The 24,583-nt window shown below is 37.8% G+C and overlaps 1 protein-coding gene across 14 annotated transcripts in view; it reads right to left on the bottom strand.

The window, feature by feature from the left end:
* The window catches only part of PAN3 (poly(A) specific ribonuclease subunit PAN3), a 131,429-nt gene that overhangs the window by 81,428 nt on the left and 25,418 nt on the right, over positions 1-24,583 (bottom strand). For 10 of the 14 annotated variants that reach the window (XR_006202961.1, XR_006202965.1, XR_006203244.1 and 7 more), the window contains exons 5-6: positions 13,849-14,010; positions 6,020-6,085 (exon numbers count right to left, since the gene is read on the bottom strand). The exons of 2 other annotated variants lie outside the window; for them this stretch is intronic. Coding sequence is in view for 9 of the 12 variants with exons in the window: in XM_042940298.1 (XP_042796232.1) it covers positions 6,020-6,085; positions 13,849-14,010 (228 nt within the window). In the remaining 3 variants the exon portion in view is untranslated. The remainder of the gene's footprint in view (positions 1-6,019; positions 6,086-13,848; positions 14,011-24,583) is intronic. 2 more of the 14 variants (XM_042940439.1, XM_042940452.1) reach the window with 1 other exon arrangement.

Here is a 24,583-nt window from a genome sequence, read left to right as displayed (position 1 = left end):
AAGTTGTACTGAACTTTCTACTTCCCCTATTTCTTCTTTGCTCCATGAATAATTTAGAAGTGTGCTGTTCAGTTTCCAAATACTTAGAGATTCTCCAAAAATCTCTGTTACTGATTTCTCTTTTAATGCCATTGTGGTCAGAGAACACATTTGTATGACCTGAATCCTTTTAAACTTATGGAGACTCGTTCCGTGACCCAGAATTGGCCTTAGTCAATGTTCTATGTGCACTTAAGAAGAATATGTATTTGGCTGTGTGTGGGCAGAGTGTTCCATGAACGTCAAACTGACAGAGCTATTCAAATCTCCCATATCCTTACTGATTTTGTCTTTCTTCTAATACTCAGAGTACTGAAATCGCTATCACTGTTTGTCTACTTCTCCTTTCAACTCTATTAGTCTTGGTCTCATATTTTAACCCTCTTTTTATCAGGTACATAAACATTTAAGAGTGGTACATCCATGCTCTTAATGAACTGTCCCTTTATCTAACAACTCTCTTTGTTCCTGATAATATTCTCGGCTCTGAAATCTACTTTGTCTGATAGGAGTATAGCTATCCCAGCTATATTGTATGTACCCCATACATCACTATACTATATATACAGCTGACTCTTGAACAACATAGGTTTGAACTGTGCAGGTCCACTTACACATAGATTTTTTCAATACGGGACCTGTAAAATGTGTTTTCTCTTATGATTTTATTATTTTCTTTCCTCAAGCTTACTTTACTGTAAGAATACAGTATATCATACATATACCATGCAAATGTTTATGTTATCGGTATGGCTTCCAGTCAACACTAAGCTACTAGTCATTACACTTTGGGGGAGTCAAAAGCTACACATGCATTTTCAAATGCATGGAGGGTTACTACCCCAACCCCCATGTAGTTCAAGGGCCAACTGTATTATTATACTCTATATAGTATACACTAATGTATACTATAGTATACTATACTATAGAGTTACTATACTCTATATAGTATACACTAATGTATACTATAGTATACTATACATTACTAATCTATACACTAATATGTAGTCGTACATTACTATTACTATAATTACTGTTGTAATTGTAATTGTACTACCTGTTGTAGTGTCCAATAATGTACATGGTATAGAATACTAGTAATAAACATGCACATTAGTCTTTTCTGACTAGTGCCTGGTATAATTTTAAACATATGTTTGTCTTTATGTCTAACGTCGGTTTTTTGTCAGCTTCAAATAGTCGGATCTTGTTTTTTTAAATCCAACCCGGAAATCTCTGCCTTCTTCTTGGGACATTTAGGCTATTTACGTTTAATGTGATTATTAAACCTAGCTACCATCTTGCTACCCTTTTTTTAATTTGTTCTATTTGTTCTTTGTTCCCCTTTTCTTTTTTCTGCCTTCTTTTGGGATTAACCGACTTTTGAGTTTTCATTTTATTGCTTCTCTCCACTTATTAGCTGTAACTCTCTGTTCTTATAGTGGTTGCCTTAGGTTTTATAATACATGTGTTTAACTTACCACCAACTATCTTGGTCTGCTAGAGTCATAACAAAATACCATACATGAGTGGCTTAAACAACAGAAATTTAAGTTCTCACAGCTCTAGATGGTGACAGCCTAGGACCAAGATGCCCTATTAACTCGGTTTTCAAGTTTTGTTGCGCTGTCTGTATCGTTTCTTTCCCAAACAGATAAATTATGCCACACCTATCCTTTTGATACTGCAGATACTTCTGAAGCATCAAAATCATGACATCTATTCTACATTCTAAATATTTCTCAAATTCAACTATTTCTACCCGTGTCACCATCAGTGCCCTCCTCTACACCACTGTCATCTCTTCTCAGGTTTACTGCAACATCATCCTTATTGACCAACTAAACTCCAGTCTTGCTCACCTCTAATCCATCTTTTACTTTTCAGCCAGGATAAAAGAGAATAAAAGAGAAAAGCAGAGAAAAAGAAAAGGAAGAGGAGGAAAAAGAGGAAGGGAAAGCAGGAAGAAAGGAAGAGAATGGAAGTTTTGCTTAATGTGTTTACTGATGAAATCCATTTAGAGTGAACAGGTCAAGTCTCCACTGTTCTTGACAGAATTAATTAAAAAAAAACAAACAGGAGATAAAAAGTTGATGTTAATCTTAGCCTTATCTACTTTTTCTAAAACCTACTCCAATCTCCCATCTTCACTATTATTGTTCCCTATTTGGACTTAACAAAAGAGCCTAGTTGGGACTAATTCCAAAGATTTATGCCCAAGGGGTGTGGTTTTCCTGGCAGAGGTGAATTACTTGGAAAGGTAAAAGAAGGGATGCTGATAATGAGGAAGAAAGGCAGGAATTAGCAAGTATTTTGCCTTGATAAATTGTGTGTAAAAAGGCATAAAAAGATGAGACCCACAGGCACAAAGAAAAGCCCTATTCAGAGCTATTTTTACCAGTCTTCAGTGTTCATAAGTCATACAGGATAAAGAGGAAGGGGGGGAGGGGGGAGGGGGGAGGTGGAAAGGAGAAGTCAAATAGCTAACTAGAGCCTCCAAGTTCACATTTCTGTAAGACTTTTTTAATTTAATGGGTTGTTATTTCCCCTTATTTCAAGCACATCCAAATATGGTCAATTTATATTTACATTTATATTTATTATCAAAATATACTTAATTTCAGCTGACCTGCTCAAGACCAGCAAGGTTTCATCCTATAAGTTAACAATTAACATCTAAAATATTACTACTATTGTGAAATTAGTCTAGTATCTCAATTTCAAACTTTTCTGAAGCAAACTGGTAAACATCCCAATAGAGGAAATATGATTTTCTAAATAAACCAGAATCAAATTGGTGAAAACTGTGGAAGAAAGTTGATTACTAATGCTTCCAAGAGATGTACTCCAGTGTTGTTTTAAACAGAAGTTCTCAAAAAAAATTTTTTTAATAGATAAATAAACAGAAGTTCTCCTATTTATAATTTGACTATCTTTAGAGTGAAGTAACATCAATACGTCAGAACCTACGAAATGAAAATCAATTAGTAATAAGGTTTGTACTAAGATAGAGTTTAATAAAACGTTTCAGAAGCTCAGCAAAAGTAATTCTATACATCTTGAAACAATGGGAATGTAAATTTTCAAAGATACTCATTAGTTTATCCTTTACAAAGTACATCATAAATAGGTAATACCCTAAACACCATTCTTTTTTTTTTTTATTTAAAAAAAATTTTTTTTTAATGTTTATTTATTTTTGAGAGAGAGACAGAGAGACAGAGAGAGAACGAGCAAGCCAGTGGGGAAGGGGCAGAGAAATAGAGGGAGACAAAGAATCTGAAGCAGGCTTCAGGCTCCGAGCTGTCAGCACAGAGCCCGACGCAGGCTCAAACTCACGAGCCATAAAATCATGACCAGAGCCGAAGTGGGACGCTCCACCGACTGAGCCACCCAGGCGCCCCAACCTAAACACTATCCTTGAGAACAGTCTGACAATATGTATCAAAATGAAAAATAAGCATGCCTTAGTACTCTGAAACCTAGGAACTAAAGCTAAGGAGAAAATCAAGTATGGGCACATAATTTTTGTACACATAAGTTTTGCATGTAATGTTTCAATTTATGATTGTTTTTAAAAAGGAAGTAACTAAAATATCTATCAGTAGGCATTCAGTTATGTGGAATTTGGTACCTACAATAGCATGTCGCCATAAAAATCATGTGAATTGATTTATTTTTATTTGCCATGGAAACAGGCCCCCAGAGTAAAAATAAAATACAAATCAGGCTACAAATCAGCAATTATACTAAGTAACTATTTCTGCAAAATGGTGTGCTTCTGTCTCAGAGGAAGGGGAACGAAGGAAGACGTGTACGTGTGCGTGTGCACAGGCATACAAAGGATGGTAAACGTGTTCACTAAAACGTTAAGGGAGCTCTTACCTCCGGATGGTGAGGAAAGCGGAGACATTTTGGCTTCCTTCTTTGTACTTCTCTATAGTATCTGATTTTTTTTCCCATAAGTATATATGTTTTACAAAAAAGTTACAGAGAAGTTTAAGATTTATTCATCATAAAGCCACTTACACAGTTCCCTTTGCTTAGAGTTATCATCGCCACCGAACGGCACGACGATACACAAGCATTCACACGGTATGCGATATTTCAATTGATACCAACAGAATCAATGTGCACAAAAAAGCAAAATCGGTGTACGGTGGATGGAAGACATTTTCAAACAAAAACAGATGAACCGCTCCTCTTCCACTTGAAACCTGTTTGTTGTATGTCAAAGTCCCCCAGGAGTGGTAATCATTAATGGTCACAGAGGCGTTATTACCTAGCTCATTCTCAGCACTACTCTCATTTATGTGTCAATCATCTCAAGAAAGCTTAAAAACAAAAAAATCACCCTCCCTAAAAAGAGAAGAAGACCTATTCAGGTCAGTTAATGAGTAGTCCAGGAAAACAAGACCATCACAGCATTCCATAGAGTCAAGAATTACTATATAGCTATAACTGTTTTCTATATCTATGTACAGCTTCTATCCATACATATATAATACTAAAACTTATTTGCCACATTATATAGTAAGAGAAATTTACTTAGAGGCATTTTCTCTAACCAAGAACTCTGTCATACTCAATCACCAGATTCAACATATGTTAAGATTTTTCAAACATTTTTCTATAATGATATTTTTTGTCATGAAACCCTACCAAAAAAACTTAAGACAATGCACAAAGCATTAAATTTCAGGACTAACATCAGGCCAAATACTATGAATCACCAATCACTAATCCGGGTTCATCCATTCAATTATTTCAACAGCTAATACATAGAAGATACCGTATTAGGCAATGTGCTAGGCACTGTGGAGAAGAAAAACATAGAAAACACAGGCACTATGGTCTAGAGGCTCACAGAATGGCATTTCACAGGTACAGAATGTACACTGAACCCAACTCCACAATCCCAGACGTTCAGAACATCCACATATCAATATTAAGTAGAAGCATCTACAGTGTGCCTTTAGGACAGGTTATACATCCCTTAATTAGAACGATGTAAGTGCTAGGGAAAAGTGAACAAATGCTTCATGCTGACTAATTAGGTCAAAAGATGATATGCTTGAAATGAATCCTAAAAGACAAGTTTGCAGAGTCAAGACAGAGAAAAAGACACAGCAATCAAAGCAATGTTCAAAGACAATGTTCTAAGGCAGAGGCAGAAAGAGCATGGTATTCAATAGTTGAGTAGGTCTACAGCAGTAATCAGGAGAGAAATCAATAGGTACAGCTTGGATACATTCCCGAAAGATCTGGATTTTATTCTAATGACAAAAAACAGATGACAAAGATAAGAAACAAGATCAAATAATCAGTTAGGCAGTGGTTTGAAAGTTAAGACCAGAAGCAGGAAAGCAGATAATGTTAATCTATAATAGTAAGTGTCCAGGTAAGAAATGAAGGACCTAAATTATAACTCAGTGATGTTAACAGTGAAGACTATTTCAGGCAATTTCCTGAATTAGTGGCAAGTCAGTTGGGCATCTGACTCCTGATTTTGGCTCAGGTCATGATCTCACGGTTCATGGGATTGAGCCCCACGTTGAGCTCCATACCAACAGCACCTGCTTGGGATTCATATTCATTCATTCATTCATTCATTCATTCATTCTCTCTCTCTCTCTCTCTCTCTCAAAACAAATAAACTTAAAAAAAAAAAAGTGTCTAGAAAATTTCAAAGTAGCCCAATCAATGAACCCTCGTTGGCCAAATGATATGACAGATAAGGAAGACGGAAGAGGCAAGAAAACTCGTAAGTTAGACAACTGGGTGACATCAATAACCAAGACGGCACAGAGTTGTGAATGAGTGTGTCCAGATGTGTGTGAACAGGTTTAAAGGAAAAGATGTGATACTCATTTTAGACATAACGAATTTCCATAGTCCTATGCAGTATAGATGAAGATGTTCTGAAGAAGCTAGTACTTACAGTGAGTGTAGAGGACAGAGAGGATAAAAAAATACATACCTGGAAGTCAACTATGAGTAGGGAGTAACTGAAGTCATGAAGATGTGCTGAGATCCCCAAGGGGCGCTGTGCGAGGTAAATGAGAAGAGAGTCAAGGACAAGAGCTTAGGAGAGTTCCTGAGGCCAGGACCACAGACAAGAGGTCCCCAAGAGAGACTACGAAAGAACAGTCAAAGAGCTAAGAGAACAAAAGTTTCAAAGAAAGAGGAATGGTCAACAATGTCAAATGGAGCAGAGAGAGATCAAGCAAAAACTGATACTTCTGGTAACCTTATCAAAAAGAGTTTCAACAGAGTCATGAAAGTGAACAGCAAAACACTGGGGATTGAGGGATGAATTAACAGTTTAAAAAAAAAAAAAAAAAGTAGCAACAATAAGCAGGAAGCACTTCTCAAATTGTTTTGCAGTTTCTCAAACATGATGACCCCAGAACATTTCCTCACGTAGCATTCCTTACCCTTGGGGTCCCAGAGCAAAAGAAACTTAAACATGGCATGTTCACAAACTATCAGGAAGAAATCACTGTCGAGGGAGAGACTGTCTACAACTGAAAAGGGATAAATAATAGAAGACATTGTTAGAGGGAATAAAGATAGGCTCTGAAGCATATAATAGAAGAACACCTGTTTGTCTGACACAGGAAGAAAAACAGGAAGGGCATGAATGAAAATGCCGTATACAGGTCAAAAGCTGCCACATGAGACAATTCATTCTCTCTTTTTCCCTCCTCTGAACAACACAAGTCACTTACTCAAAAGTAACAGAGAAGGGGTGAGTAGGTGTGAGCAGAGTGTTAACGGTTTGGAACAGCAGCTATAAGAGAAAAGAAGTAGATCTGAGGTCAGAAAGCAGTATGTACATGCTAATGCCGTTTGAGCTGCACCACAGTTCTAGAACTCTTCCAAGTACTGAGGAGCCCTGAGTAGAGACAGGTTTAAGCCTCAACCTCATAAAATTCCCACCCATTCCATCTAAAGCCCAAACGATTCCATCTCCTAGGGCCTAAAGTCTGGAAATCACCTGAAATAACGCTAAAACTCAGCAAGAAGCTAAAGCCTGAAGTATATCCAGTGAGTTTCCAAAACCTCGCTGGGATCTTAAAAGCACCAGTAACAAGCAACTAGAATTCACAGGAGGATTTGTGGGCCAAAAGATTTTAATGTGAGCATTCTTCTACTTAAATACTTCTTACAAGAAATGCCGTTTAATCAGACCACAAGGGGGGTAAATGCCATGAAAAGTGGTGTTGACAAGTATGAATCTCCCTAATACACCCAACAGTCCAACCGTTCTCAACCATTTATATCACTTCGGGGGTAAGCTAAAACAACAGTAACACTAATAATTTATGATCCATATTGAGACAAAATGAATATGATTTTATTTAACATGTCATTACTTTTAAGTAAATCTTAACCAGTGACACCTTGAGAAGTTTACAAAATCATGCACTTCCCCTTCTTTTATTCAAGTTGACCCCTAATTCTTTTGTTTTTAATGTTTGTTTATTTTTGAATGAGAGCCAGCACAAGCAGGGGAGGGGCAAAGAGAAAGGGGGACAGAGGATCAGAAGTGAGCTCCACGCTGACAGCAGCGAACCCGATGTGGGGTTCAAACTCACGAACCACGAGATCATGACCCAAGGAGAAGTCAGACGCTCAATGGACTGAGCCACCCAGGAGCCCCGACACCTCATTCTTATGGGAAAGATGGGAGCACACTGTTATCCCTTCCAAAAAAAAAGCATTTTTAAACTAATTTTTAAAAATATTCAAGAGTATTGGTTAAAATGTGAGCCTCTAAAAGACAATTAATGTCACTGCCTCATTACACACACACACACGCACAGAGCCACACACATCTGAATGTAACTGACAGCACCCTAAATAAATATAAACAAAGACAAAGTTTAGAAGTGATAAGGTGCAACTGTAGAAATGGAAATTTATTTAATATCCACCATGGGCTTGGAAATTTGAATCCTCGTAATTCTGTAAGGTAGGTGACAGAATATTTCAATCCTAAACAACAGTATCTGAACTAGAGAATCACTGTTCTAAGAAAAAAATGTGAAATTCACATACAGCTTTTGTCAGACAGAGAAATGGGTAATCATCGCAGGCAAAGGCTAAGAAAAGATAAAAGAGAATTCACACTCAGGTAAAATAAAGTACTCCTGGTGTGGAGTCTCCAGTAACCTTCCATCCGCCATCTGCTTGGGTGTCCGGGAGAAGATGGTGAGAAAAGTACAACATGGAGAAGCCCTGTAACTTCACAACAGTGTCAAGAAGTAATTAAGACTACTGCCAGGCTCAGGAGATTGAAAAGTATCAAGAATACTTGGACAATGTTATACTTTTGCATTTTAAAAAAAATAGAAGATCCTCAGGGCGCCCAGGTGGCTCTGTCGGTTGAGCGTCAGACTTTGGCTCAGGTCATGATCTCACGGTCCGTGAGTCCGAGCCCCGCGTCGGGCTCTGTGCGGACAGCTCAGAGCCTGGAGCCTGCTTCAGATTCTGTGCCTCCCTCTCTCTCTGCCCCAACCCACTCGTATTCTGTCTCTGTCTCTCTCAAAACTAAATAAACATTAAAAAAAAAAAAAATTACAAAAATAAAATAAAATAAAAAAAATAGAAGATCCTCTAACATTTCAAAAGAAATCACCATCCTCTGTTCTAAATCAGTTGTGATCATTAAAGTAAAACATGGTGGCCATATAGCCCAGAAAACCCATGATCAAATTTTTTAAAGATATAAAAGTATTAGAATACCACAAAACTGCATACATTACCTAATAAAAGGAAATTAAACAGTAACATTTTGAGACAAAATACATTAATGGTACAAAAATAGTAGCAAATACATGCTCAGACATGAGCATATTTACAGTCCAGTGAGAAAAGGCAAACAGATAGAGAAACTTAATATAAAACAGAATGAGGTTAAGTCTTAACACCAAGTATTATAGAAACAGTAAAAAAAAAAAAAAAAAAAAAAAAATTTCTTTGAGGTGTTTAAGCAAGCATTCACAGAGAAGGTAGTATTTGAGTTAACTCTCGAAGGGAAAAGGAGGAAAGATTTTTTGTTTGTTTTTCAGATTCGGTTAATAATAGCACAAAATACAAAGATACAGAGAAGTGACAACATATTTCATGTTATATGAGGTATGAAAGATTCAAAATGGTTAGAATTTAGGAAGTGTGGATGGTTAAAGAGAGATAGCCCTAGATAAGTAGAACAGATCCTGAAGGGATTTGAGAAAAATTATTCAGAAGATACACTTAGGGTTTATATAAACTATGTCAGTAGTGTTAAAAAAGGAAAGAAGATGATACTGTAGAATTTTAAAGAATACAGACTACAGGCAGACAACATCGTAGAAAAATCTCAGATTTACAATTAAATAGACTTGAGCTAGGAATCCTAGCTCTATCACTTATTAACAACAAAATTTTGGGGGGTGCCTGGCTGGCTCAGTTGGTAGAGTGTGTGACTCTTGGTCTCTGGGTTGTGAGTTCGAGCCTCATGTTGGGTGTAGAGACTACTTAAAAAAAAAAAATAATAAAACCTTTAAAAAAAAAAAAAGTAAGGTTTTTCTAAATTGCAACTTCCATTATTTGTCAATTGGGGATGATATGTCATTACTGTAGAACAGCCTTAATATGATGGCAAATACATTGTCCAATGTATTATCTGCCAGTTAATGGATAGCCAAACTTCAGTAGTTCCCTTCTTATATCAAATGGCAGAATGTGAGATGACCGGGAAGAAGTCAACACATGTTGCCTCAGTGACTGGGAAGATGAGGAAGTCATTTACTAAAGAAAAACCACATATTGAGGAGGGCATCTTTTGGGATGAACACTGGGTGTTGTATGGAAACCAATTTGACAATAAATTTCATATACTGAAGCAAAATAAAAATAAAAAATAAAAAAAAGAAGAACCACAAAAGGATCCACAGATTTGGAGAAGAGAAAAATGCACCGAGTTTTAGACATGCCAAATTTGCAGTGATAATGGGATACGTATCTACATGCAAAGATAGAAAGCACAAAAAATCTGGATCTTGAACTCAGTAGACAGTTCTAATAGAAATAAAATTTTAAGAACTTTAAGCGGGGGCGCCTGGGTGGCTCAGTCGGTTAAGCGGCTGACTTTGGCTCAGGTCATGATCTCGCGGTCCGTGAGTTCGAGCCCCATGTCGGGCTCTGTGCTGACAGCTCGGAGCCTGGAGCCTGTTTCAGATTCTGTGTCTCCCTCTCTCTGACCCTCCCCCGTTCATGCTCTGTCTCTCTCTGTCTCAAAAATAAATAAACGTTAAAAAAAAAAAAATTAAAAAAAAAATCCATAAAAAAAAAAAAAAGAATTTTAAGCATACAAGGGAAAGCAAAAAACAAGCGAGCCAAGAAAAGGAGCTCACAAGGAGCCACAGGTGAAACGAGTCAAGACTGCAAAGAGGAAAGAGTTTCAAAAACAGAGAGGTGGCCAGTGGTTCTAAGTGCTGGATCAAATGCTGTATTTGGTAATTAAGAAGATCTCTGACATTGTACAAGAGCAATTTCAGTGAAACTTGTAAAATGCCAAGTTGCAGATACTGAAGGAATAAATGGGTGGTAAAGACATCAGAGAAACGAACAGAAGCTATTCTAAAGGTCGTCAAGTGGAAACTCCACAAACATAGTACAGAGACCTGATGTACGTCAAAAGAGCCACATGTAAAATAAATTTAGCCTCCACCAAGCTACAAAAAAACCTAAGGAAAATAGTATCGTTGATTCTCTGACGAGCATGTTTTGTATTTATACATTTTTTTTTCGTATGAATGTATTAGAATGAAAGCATGAATCACTGTTTTACAAAAGTCGTGGGTTTGGTAAACAGGCTCTCTCATATCATGAGACTCTTGGTGAAAAAGAAATAAAAAGATTGCTAAGTGCTAAAAGATGGGGGATCATAGAGCTCTTGAAAGAAATGCAACACTGAAGAGAATAAATGCAATTAGGAATGATTCAGGTGGAAACCTTCAGACTTCAGAGAAAGTTTCTGTTGCTGTTTTTGACTCAAGGTTTTTGTTGTTACCTTTTGTTTTCAGAAACTGAAAAACTTCTAGAGGTGTTAGGTTAAGACCAAGAAATCAATGTAAAGGTGTTTCCAGATCCAGAAAGAAAAGTAACTGTCACTAAGAATCGGATGGAAAGGTGAGGAAAAAAGGACTAACTTTACAAATACTGCAGTTACGCAGAGGCCACAGTCCACGTCCAGTATGCACAGTCTGTGGATGCACTCTCACCTAAAACAAAGTTCCTCCTCAGAAGTTCAGTTAACTAGCTAGATCATTAAATCAATCACAGCTCTAATACATTAGAGGGTATATCAGAGAGAGGGAAAGAGATTTTTAAAGTCGGACAAACATGGGTGAAAACGCCCGCTTCTCTACTGGCTACTATTTAACCTTAATGTTACTTAGCTTCTCTGAAGATGTTTCTTCATTTAACAATAACATTTGCGTCCTAAACTGGGAGGAACTCCAAAAGGGATGATTTATGTAAAGAGCTCACCACAGTGTCTGGCACAAGGTAAGCATTTAAGAAACAACAGCTATAACTACTAAAATGAAATATAAATTAGTATTTCTCTGACCGTAGGATTGAGAAGACCTAAGATTTAAAGGAAAGGAAACAGGAAAGATTAACGTATCTGGCTACGCATTTTTTGAGTAAAATTTTTTATGTGAACAAATAGAAAATGTTAAAAAGCATCATATAAAACTAAAACAAAAATGGTAAAAGAATGGATTTACATGAATTAGTTTTCTTCACACAACAAAAAGATAACCACCACCCCCCCCCCAAAAAAAAAAGAAAGGAAAAGAAAAGAAAAGAAAAGAGGCTGACATGCTCCTTGCCCTGCATAAACACCACCAGGTGCCCAAATGTAGGAATCCACAGATACAGTAATGGACACTAAGTGGGTATTTTTTTTTTTTTAACGTTTATTTATTTTTGAGACAGAGAGAGACAGAGCATGAACGAGGGAGGGGCAGAGAGAGAGGGAGACACAGAATCGGAAGCAGGCTCCAGGCCCTGAGCCATCAGCCCAGAGCCCGACGCGGGGCTTGAACTCACGGACCGTGAGATCGTGACCTGAGCTGAAGTCGGACGCTTAACCAACTGAGCCACCCAGGCACCCCTAAGTGGGTATTTTTTTAGTACTTCAACGTGTCACTGATACGGGGAGGAGGTACCGTCCTTCCGATGTTAGACCAAGCTAATAAGGCATTCCTCATGTCCTTAAAGGAAAAGAACTATCTGCAGCATAAAACAACAGTAGTATTTGAAATGTGAGATTCAGAGAACACCAATCTTTTGCACATTGAAAGGTTTGTCTATTATAACCCGTTTTAACCAAACAGAAAGCATAATTCTAGCATACGCTCTTACAGCAACCTAACGGTGTTTCGAGCTGTGCTCGAAAGAGGTACCTCGAGACAGTCACTGGGATAAGACGGGCATATTGTGAAGAGGCCGAGTGGCTCTGCCCGTGCACGACCAGTGTCACGCCCCACAGCCACACGCCAACTGCACCTCCACTCGTCTCTCTTCTTGTCTAGTTAGGGTGCAATTTATTTTCAGACTTTCTTTTTAAAACTGAAAAATAATTCTAACCGTCAACATCAAATCTCTCTCCTACCAATCTCAAAGATAAAAATTCAACGAACTGTACTGCTATTCATTATTGCCATATTCAAAACTCTCCAAGGAAATTTTGAGGATATTATCCTGGGGACCCTCCCCAACCCCCAAAACTTTTCCTTACCTTTAGGAAATACTATGAAAACTTCACTTGGGGCAAATGCTATGTTTCGCAATATTTTTGTAGTAACTTGTTTATTTCTATGCCCAAGGGAATATAGATATCGCTGTGGTATTAATACCGAACAGACCAAAGTATCGTGGAACCCCTTCATAACACAAAGTGGTGACAGAAATAAAACCAAGTTGTTAACTTTGTTGTATGTTTTGTGCATGCGGTGTATGTATGTGGGTTTACCGCCTCTGGGCTAGCAATGCATTAAAAATACCCAAGTATTCTGAAAGTTTGGGGAGAAGGATATTCGACTTCCACCTAGACTGCAGTTCTGATTAACAGGTCTGTATTATACCATTACCGGTGTCATTAAAGGAGAATATAATCATTATTATCCAAATTACAATTGAATATAATTCAAACCTTTCCCCTGGTACTTCAGAATCTTACTGAAAAGCTAACCTTTGTGATAAAATCCATTTTCATTATTCAGCAATGATAAGACTGAAATGTGCCTGCCACAACTCTATGACAACATACTGTCGAAGCTGGTTTTAAAACCAACACGTAACAAGTCTATTTACACACAAGTTTTATTTAGTAGTAAAAAATGTACAGAAAGACAACATATGAAGCTTCCTGTTATTGAGATTGCAAATAAATGAGACTTCTATGATAAATTTTATAACGACTTTTGAATATAGTACCCTGAATAACTGTGTATGAAATATAATTTGAACTCGTAACTTAACAAAATCCAAAAGGGAAAAACTAAATTTAATAAAAGAATAGGAAAATATACTGCAAGCAGAGAAAGCTCAAAAGCCACCACAGAAAATCATTGAATTGGTTAACGGGCCACTAAACTTACTTCGATTTAAAAAAAAAAAAAAAAAAAAAAAAAAAATCACCTAAGGATATCAACTAAGCCATCCGACCTTCACACCCACCACCCACACAGACACAGAAAGCAGCCAAGATATTCACTTTCAAAAAATGTCTAATAAAATTATTTTTACCTGTAAATTGTTTTCTGTGACTCTGTTCCACCAAACCATATTGATGGGTACTCCTGATTTACACCTGTCAGCAAGGCAGCCAATAGGGTTCTTTGCTTTTCGTGCCTTTGATCCCATCGGAACTAGCCTCTCCTCCAGCATCCCCAGGCGATACTTCCTTGGCTAGGAAAAAGAAGGAAAGAAACCAGGCCACTCCTAACATCCCCCACACTAATCTAAACTAACATAACTAACATATAGAGGACAGCAGGAATGGTGGAATAGGAAACAAGCAAAATTTCTAAGATACTCCCTCTAACGTCCCTATCACCACCCACCAATTCCCACCCCCACCCCCAATACACACCTCCAAAATAACCCACAGTCCTAACAGGCTGAACAACAATATGATATAAAGCAACAACTGTTGTAGAGATATACATTATAATCCCATTTTACCCAATTTTAATGAATAGAAATTACCAGCAAAGTTAAATGTTCTACACAATATTTTCCACTGGCACTTACCTATTCTCACTGCAATATGAAGAAATGCTTCAAGGGCACAAAATATAGGTAAAAATATTCTCCAAACTCTTATCTTTTTCTGCTCCCCAATTTTGCTACCTTATTTCCTACTGAGGAATTGCCCCCACTTCAAAGCAGCAGCTAATTCCTAAGAAATAGATTTGTTTTGAATTGATTTTTTTAATTTTTAAAATTCTATGCAGGTTAAAGTACAAGTCATTATGTCTGAAGTGGGCATTCAACTTAAGGTACTCAATGAAATCATCTCAAAATTTTTTTTAAAAATATACACATTTCATGGGACTTATAAATACCAGTAATGTGAACAGACTGATAACTGAATAGCTTGTCCAATAAAAGCATAAATTCATTGGCAGACATTGTCATAAAGTTAGCAAACAATCTTAATAGTAGTTGGCGGGGCTTTTTTATACATGAAAGTTAATGGTAGTTGTCACCATCTTACCTCTAAATTTGCACTAAATTACATCTCAAGGGAATTTGTGTGTGTGTGTGTGTGTGTGTGTGTGTGTATAATTTTTTTTGTATATATATTTTTCCCTTTAAGGAATGCTGGTATATTCTTAGGGAAGGTGACTAATTTAAGCCTGAAAGAAGAAAATCTATGTTTACTCACTGTTCTGTCGTAAGTCTGCTGAAGCAAATAGTTACAATTAACTTTCTTCAGAAAAAGTGTCATGGCCAGACAAATACATAACATATAATTTTGGCTAGTAGAGACAACCAATTTGAAGAAAACACTTGATTTCTAAATTTCAAAGTAACCTTGCAAATAACGCCTATGGGAATTATTCTATGCAAATTAGATTCTAACTACAGAGATGGGCCTTTGCCAGTGGTCTTTGATTTAAGGGGAAAAAAGCAAACTTGCATAAGAAAGACAACTAAACTACCTACCAACCCAATAACTATAGCAGTGGTAAGTGTTTCATGAGGCTGACACATTTCCACCTCTATGCAATCTCACACCAATTCAATTACCCTTTGTGTCTACATCACAAGCAACTTCTGTGGATGAAAATAAAAATGTACTCATCAGAACAATATTATAAACGAAAGAATTTTAAAGGAACTTATTTCTAGTAACACAGCTCACAACTGTAAGGCTTTGATATGCAGCAAAAATACTATCACCTTAATTAAGCTTTCACTAACTTAAAACTTCTATTTTAGAAAATGTCTGGCCTAAAGATAATCCTAATTATCAGAAAAGTTCAACACATCAAAAAATATTTATTTAAACAAAATCACAACCTATCAGATAGGATTTACACAAGGCACCTAAATTCCGGGCACGTATTTCAAATTCAGACTTGCTTTTGAGCTGGTTATTACAATTGGTGCAATTTATTTCCTTATACCGGTGCACTAAGCAACATAGAAAAAAAGTATTTAAATAAATCCAACGTAGCATTCTCCCTTCCCAACAGGTCTCCTTCTGTTTCTTATTTTTCCGAAGAGGAATCCATCACCTCTCTCCCCACCCCAACCCTCAAAGACCTGTAATTACCCTAACACCCTTCCCTCTTGAATAGAAGCGATCCCCAAAAATGTGCCATTACGGATTTAAGTTTCTCCAATAAGTAGCAAGAGATTAAAACTTAACCTGAAAGTAAAACCTTCTATGTGACACTGAATGAAAAGACTTACGGTATCAGTACCATTTAAATTATCATGAGAAGCAAAAGACGACAAAATGACATCTGAAAAGGGATGGCAGCCATAGAAAGCACGAGGGGGAGGCGAAAAGACCACACGTAGAAGTCTCACTGCACAGGACATAAATTAGAGTAAAATCTCATCTGTAAGCTAATTCCCAAATTATCTTGACTATCATATATCCCTTGAAGAACACGCATTTCCAACTAAACATCTAAGAGATCTTTTTGTATCAGGACCTGTTCTAAATACTTGGAATACAATGATGAATAAAACACAAACCTTTCCCTCAAAGAGGATATAATGTGGTAGGTAAAAAGTCATGCAAACGGAACACACTGACTGTGATATAATAAATGCATATATAATAAATAAGGTACCAACAGGGCAGAGACAACGGGTTCACAGAGAAGGCAAAAGCCTGAGCAGTTCTGAAGAAGAAGTTAAGTGGACCCAGACGGGGAGGGGGATGGGGAGAGGGAGAGGGAGGGCGCGCCACTGTAGGCCAGAAGAAAGGTGTGCTAGACGCGTAGCCGCATAGACGCATACAGGCACTGTGGTGTCAAGGGCAAACCGCAAGTATTAAGTCTACCAGGAGAGCAGTGGGCCAACCAACCTCCAAGAGCAAAAGGTGAGGCTTCAAAGCAATAAGAAAAAACCCGTTCCTATCCCGTCCGAAGGACTTCAGACTTCATTCCATGGGCAACGGGAACTCGTGAAAGCTTCCGATGGAACATTACACCGGCAACGGGCAGACCCACACCCACGGGGGACTGTGGCGGCAATCCGGGCGAGGGTTGCTCAGCCCCCCGCTCACCGACGGGGCTGGCGGCCGTGGAGGCCGCCCTGGGCACCGCAGCACGTTTCGGCAGCGTCCCCGGCCTCTCGCCTCTGGAAGCCAGTGGCCCCACAGGCCCAACTGTGACAACCCAGAAAGATCTCCAGTGTTCCCTGGGAGCAGGGGCACCAAACTGCCCCCGTTTGAGAATGGCTGGTGATTCTCCAGGATGTGAACTCAAGGGAACTGAAGTGGGAACGAAGCTAATTACGGCCTGGGTGGGAAGACACATGCTGGGCTAAGAACCGCTATCGGTGACTCACTGAAAGTGGGGGCTAAGGACACCGGAGAAGTCAGATCGAAGGTAAGGAAATAAAAGGGGGCGAAGAAACTTTTACGGGAAATGCTTATTAATCCCTAAAGTTATTCCCCTGACATTCTGAGTTCTGTAAGATCCAAACCGTCCCCTCCAGAGCAAACAAAAGCCCTCTTCCCTCTCCTAGGCCGATCTTGGGAACGTCGATAGTCAACAAAAGCAGTAAAGGGCGCTGCTGACCCTCTGTGCTTGATAGCCTCGCCCTCCGTGGACTTCTACTTACAGAATGGAAGTATTTTTAAGTGTCCTGTCCTATCAGTAAATCACCAGCTTTTCTGCCCCACCTCCTACCAAGTCCACACCGTACATCAAAATTCCCAATCTCTTTCTGTTCCTGTGGTAAAATATCCTGAAAGTGTTCCTCCCCCTCTCCCTCTCTCTAGAGTTACACAACCCCTGCTTTAAAATCTCAAGATTCACTACAACAGTGAACGATTTTTATCATTCTTCACAAAATCCAAATTAACAGTACAGTAAGAGTAGATGAAAATTGTTTTACTCATTTGATGAGGCATTTTAAAAAAACACACTGGCTTCAACAAAAGTATTCAAGGATCCTTTTGTGTTCAAACTGTAAGGAACCTATGGATTTTCTGGAAATGTCATTAAAATAAACATTCTGCTTCAGTGGACCTCGAGCGAAGCCTGAGACTGCATTTCTAAAAGGCTCCCACAACTACTAGTACTCTCCTGCTCTGGTGACCACACTTTGGGAGGAGTAAAGTTCTAGAGAATGTTACAGAAAAGACCTAGAGAAAAAACAACGAACGGTCCAGACAGAAACTGAGGCCACTCCCGGAAATAACAAGAGTTCAATAGAGTTTGACCTACATACTTAGAGCCTTCGAGACCATTACTCATATACCCTGCAGAAGTTTTTCAATGCTGGCTCTTCGAAATTTCATGACCTAGTCCATAAAAGCCCTTTCCGATGGTTTAAGACTAAAGGAAATCCTCCTTTGCTCCTCACAAATGAGGGACGTCTCCGTATCAAAAGAAAGAATAGTAAAAGCTAATTTTTACGACTCTTTGAGTTCAAAAGCCTAACTGCACACACTTTTTTTAGTCATTCATTCACTCAACATTTCAGCATAACACTCTTTGCTCTTCTTCCTAGAAATACAAAGCTGAGATCTATTCTCTTCCCCTAAAAAACTTCACAGTCTAGCCAAAGAAAAATCTATAAATACCACTGCATGTATAGAAAATGTAGTTAAAGCCACTAAGTAACAGACCGATTTTTCAGTGCACAATTCTTCTGGTACAACTGCAAAACAGCAATGCTTTAACAATGCTTCCTATTACTAGCCATATGTTGTTATATATCATTAACTAATTAGTGATAAACTACAGAAATCAAGTTGTTACCACAGTACAAAAAGTTTCCAATACCCTGAATTTTAAGAAACCCTTTCGAACATCAAAAACATTCACTATTTGTACTTCTAAAACAACGAGTGATGATTTAAAGTATTATGAATGACACTTTTAAATGGTTTGCATTTTATTAGTCACAACTTCTTCAGGTAACTTAGAAAATAGTAGTGTGTGTGTGTGTGTGTGTGTGTGTGTGTGTGTGTGTGTGTATATGAACTATCTCCATTCAGATAATACTTAGTAACTATATTAATTCCCATTACCTTTTACTATAATAACTCAGCAACCTACCTCCTGCCACTCCTGAGGGTCTCAGGTCCACTAATAGAAACCTCTGCTCTAGAACTGACTACATATTTATTTGAAAATAAACCTGCATTTTTTTTTATTTATTTATTTTTTTAATATAACCTCTTCTAAAGGCACCTGGCTGTCTCAGTCAGAAGAACATGTGCCTCTTGATCTCAGGGCCAGGAGTTTGACCCCCACATTAGGTGCAGAGATTATTTAAATAAATAAAAATAAAACTTGAAAAACAAAACCTCTTCAGGAGTGCCCGGGTGGCTTAGCTGGCTAAGAGTCCAACTTTGGCTCAGGTCATGATCTCATGGTTCGTGAGTTCGAGCCCCAAGTCAGGGTCTGTGCTGACAGCTCAGAGCCTGGAGCCTGCTTCGGATTCTGTCTCTCTGTCTCTGTCTCTGTCTCTCTCTCTCTCTCCCTCCCTCCCCTGCTCACTTCTCTCTCTCTCTCTCAAAAATAAATAAACATTAAAAACATTTTTTTAATAAAATAAAAACAAAACCTCTTCCAGCTCACAGCGGTCGTCCCTAAATTAATGATATGTCCTAATATTTTAGCATATTTGTAATTATGAGAAGTAAATTGGAAATTATAATTTCATTAACGATTGGTGGGTAATCTAAACTCACTGGGAAAAAACAGACGCCCAAATTGACTAAAATCATTTGAATTTTTTAAATCAAATACATTAACTAATTTCCATACAATCATCAAGACAGGGAACTACCTCTACCTAATTTACTATGTGGATTTTAAAGGCTCCTACACCTAATTAATTTAGAATAGTAAATCCAGACCTACAAACCACTGCAGCATGGGCTCCAATCATCTTCCCCGTGAGTAAAACACTTACAAAATCAAAAACAGAGTAAGCCAGCTTCAAAGATTATGTTGTATTTTGTCCCACCATTCGTCATAATTGTGGGCTATTTGTGAAAACATACTAGGTTCCTTCAGTTTTCATTGTTCAAATAAAAACAAGAGTAGGACGCGATGGGCAAGCGAGTCCACTAAAAAACAGACCCACTGTTAGAGACTCGGGGCAGGAAAACATCTATAAATGAAAAAGCCCTTTTAATTTGCGAAGTCAATGTACAGGATAACAGGATGAAAACAGAGGATGCTCTAAGTTATATCAAATAAAGCAAAACAGGATTTACATACACACACAAACATATTTTTAGGCTCTACCATGAGTCAGTCCCCCAATATCATATGCATATGTTTAAGGAAGCTTACAAAGCAGTTATTCCTTCTGTTCTTAAAACCTCCAGATTATAACGGAGTTCTACGCCAACAAAAGCAAGACCAGTGGAGTACTTCTGCTAAGCAAGGCTACATTTAATTTCTAAAGAACTGGAACACCAAACTGCAACTTCTTTTATTCTTCTGGTTTAGAATGGAACTGAATATAAAACGTAGAGAAAGAAAATACCGTGCCTAAGTTATTTTAAGTGAATCTGAGGAAAGGTGTTTTTCTCTAAGTCACGAAAGTTATTTCCACAAGAAACTATCAACTGTAATCATTTTATAACTGTAATCAAGTTTTACAATGTATTCCAGTACTTTATCAAAAGTACCCATGATGCTAAACGCCTGATCACTCATTAGCAGAAGGTTCCCTTTTTATTTATTTACATTTGTCCCCTGGCTTCAATCTTGAAATGAAGCAGAATATCCTCAGAAATGCTCTTTACTAGATAGAACTGAACCTAAGCTAAAGCAGTGGTTACTCAAAAGTAATCTCACACACATTCAGAAACAGATACACACGTTTTAGAACTACAGAATCATAAGCAACAGAAGACTGGAACAACTACCACGTGGCAAGCACAAGGCACTACACCAAGCACTTTATACCCATTAACGTATTTCACGCTCACAACTCTGTAAGACCGGCACAACCGTAAAGCCCGCTCCACCGATGAGAAAAGTGAGGCTATACGAGGTTAAAATAACTCACCTAGAATCCCACAACTAACGTAAGGTCGGGCTCCAGAGTTTGCACTCCTAACTGTGATATTCTGCCTCCAATTTGAAGAAACCTGTTCCATATTCCTTAACATATTTCAATCTTAACCTTATTCTAGCTAATCCTAAAATAGCCAAATACAAACTCCCGAACGAATCAATCTCTGAATCTACCTGGCATGGACGGGATCGATGAGAAACAAGAGCTACAGAGGCTCCATTCAAAGAAATAAAATTAAGCAGCTCCCTCTCCCCATTTTCAAAATGCAGGGGAAAACATCTTGGGAATTAAACAGAGTTGGGGAGGGGCGCCCGGATGGCTCAGTTTCTGACTTCGGCTCAGGTCACGATCTCGCGGTTCGTGAGTTTGAGCCCCACGTCAGGCTCTGTGCTGACAGCTCGGAGCCTGGAGCCTGCTTCCGATTCTGTGTCTCCCTCTCTCTCTCAAAAATAAACAAACATTTAAGAAAAAAAGAGTTGGGGAAATTATGCACTTTGGGTTCAATTTAGCTAAAACTTAGGCTAGCATGTTTGTGGATGGGAATTCTAAACTCACCTTTACTAATTCATTACTGACCCCGACTTTGTAGAAAATAGAGATGAACCACCAGCAATGCCAAGCGGCTGAAATCAGCTACTTCACTTTGTAAACACAATGAGCAGAGCAGAGTAAAACGAAGCCAACTACATAATCTCAGAATGAGCTACTAGTTCCCAAGTCCAGATAGACAATGCACCATGGTTTTACCAAACTATCATTACTGGGTTAAGAACTAACTCAAAACGCCCAAAGCTAAACCAAGAGAATGACTACAGCCCAAGAGTATTACACACTGTATATAAAAGGCATGTTGCCTCAGTTCACATGTTTAAATACGGTATAAAGTGTCAAACATCAAACCACCACTCACCTCTTAAAAAAACAAAAAGAAACCAAACCAAACAAAAACAACCTCCAAAACGCAAATCTGCCACAAGATCTTTTATAATCCATCGATAGAACAAAATTTCCTTGCAGTCATAAATTTGGAAGATTCTTTCTTGACTCAACAACAAAAGTCAAGTGGTCACTGCCCACAACATACCAATTAAACCTAAGTACAGAAAGTAGTACATGGTTGAACTCCTAATTTGTCACAACAAAATTTAATCTGTTCTTTCCAAAGCATATCTTCATCTCAACACAATCCTGGAAGTCAACCTGGAGTACTCTTTATTTTGCAGGAAAACAAAATTAACTCTTTCAAAACTGAGTCCTTTCCTGTAAGAACTATCATATTTCTAAACAAGTTTGAATCTAATCTTATTTACACAGCATTTTAAAGAAAAGAATAAATTAAGACTGGAGGTAAAAACAATAGGAAAAATGTCACATTTAAATCTGACAATTAAAATGCAGAGAAGACGAAGAACATATCCATTTGCTAAGGAACGTTAACTACTATAGATCATTAGCAATAAAATGACAATACGTTAAAATTACAAGAAAACATCGACAATCCCTTCAATTTAAAATCACTGACTCGGCATACAGGGAATTACCATGTTATTTTAACCAAAATGAACTTAATATTTTGTTCTTTTTAAATGTACTTAGTAAGGGATAATCAGAGTCTGTGTGACATTTCAAAAGTGACAGCGTAAATTACTTGTGAAATTCAAGACCAAAAACAAAATGGGAGACTGAAACATCCACGAGAAGAGGCCTAAATCTCTAACATACATAGAGCTTACAACGAATTTAAAAAGAATAGCCTAATAGAAAAACGAGCCAAGGACGTTAAAGAAACACCAATAACCAATTAACATAAATGAGTAGTTCAACAGCACCAGTAATCAAATTTAAACAATGGGGGGGGGGGGGTTGCCTTATACAGTAACAAAGATGTGAAATACTTTTACATCTCTGTGTTATCAAGTCTGTAGGAAACCAGAACCTATCAGTAGGAATGTAATAAACATGTACAACATCTCTAAAAGGTTACCTGTCAAACATCAAAAGTTTATTTTTTTTTCAAACATCAAAAGTTTAATTGTGTGTTCCTGCCCCAGAAACTGTGTTCATAGAAATTTTTACTGAGAACCACATAAATGGAAAAAGGAACAGGCATAAGGTCAATGTTTTATCTCTTCCCCTGTATATTACCAGTAGCCTCTTTCCACTACCTCTCTATTTTTCACCTTATCAAAGACTCATTTCACCTTTCTCATATTGCCCTTGCTAGAAAGACTTCGGGTTTTCTCCGAAATATAAGTAATTATTATCTATATTATTCTAGGTAAATTACTTTCTCTCTCAAAACTTCCACTCTCCAATTTTGTAAAATGAGAAAAATAATCTCTCTCCAAGACCCATTGGGATGATTAAATGATACAAAAGAGAAAACCTTAACTTACGAAAGAATTATATAAGTTTAACACATTACCTGGAACAGATACAGAAAATCATTATCAATACAAATAAAATCAAGTTTCTATCCATCTCTCACTACATCATGAGAAATCCCCATGTGCATTTTCACCAAATTGGAAGCACATGTTCGAGAAGCTAACGGCTATGTGGGGAGGAGTTGGGGGAGGGGGGTCCTGAACACCTCACAGAAAAGATGGACATCCTCAGAGCAGCTATTGGAGACCCATATTTCCAGTCGCAATTATAACACAGCCTGATCCACAGTGAGCAGTAACAGATTATTTATTTAGCTACAGTTAACAATGTATTAGTACAACTACCATTTATCGGGCACTTCTGGGCCAGGAAATATTTTTCGTTTAGTCCTCATAACGCCACATAGTAGGCACTCAGCATGATTACTGTTTTCATTTTGCGAATGGAGAAACGCTTGACTAAGCTTAAAGACACAAACATAATCCGTGAAGAAATGGAGAATCAATTCAGACTGCCTGGCATCCAACTCCAAACCCTAAGACTCCCAAGCATTATTCAATACCACTGGGTTATTACTACTCCGACTGTTTGCTCTTTGAGAGAAATAAAAACTCAACCAGAGCTCTGAGTAAGCTCTAAACGGGGACCATGGCATAAGGCGCCTCCCTACCTGCAGGGACTTGGATCTAACAACTCTACCAGTTCCCATAGGGACTCATGTGCATCTCTAAATCTACGACCTCACCTACCTCTGGCTTAAGTTGGGAGAGCACACATTCCCACAGCTTGGCAAGTGGAGATGAATGGAGGTTTCATCTACGCCAGTAAAACAAGAATAGCTCTGTTTAATTTGGAATTCTAAACACAATTTTCCATAGAAACATTACTCATACAATACTCATGGGTAAATGATATTGATGTGGCTGATCTGCAAAACCTAAATACCAAGCAAAACAATTCTTGAGAACATATATAAAAAAGTTAAAAACTGTGGTTTTACAGGTGAGGTTTTAAATTGTCAATTTCCATTAAGACTTCCATTTCAGTTTCTCCATTTTCTCTTCCCCTTTTATTTTTCCCGAGATCAATACTTGGCTTGATGTTCCATTATAAGCCTAAGCCGCAGAAGGATCAAGGAAAGATTTACATTCCAAACTTCCTCTGCTATAATTCTATTAATCTCTCCAAATTTACTTTAGCTTTCTCCAATAAAAGAACGCTACCACAAATAGTCTCCGGCTTCCTTGTAACTCCATAGTTTGTTCCCTAGATTAGAAATAATATAAAAGTCATCTTTTGGAGACATTAAAACAGAAAGGTTACAAGAAAAAATTTAAACGTCAAATTAATCAGAAAA

Source organism: Panthera leo, chromosome A1 (assembly GCF_018350215.1).
Source record: "Panthera leo isolate Ple1 chromosome A1, P.leo_Ple1_pat1.1, whole genome shotgun sequence".
NCBI classification, from domain to species: Eukaryota; Metazoa; Chordata; class Mammalia; order Carnivora; family Felidae; genus Panthera; species Panthera leo.
The sequence above is the reverse complement of the archived record's forward strand: the minus strand, read 5'-3'. Positions and strand labels throughout refer to the sequence as shown.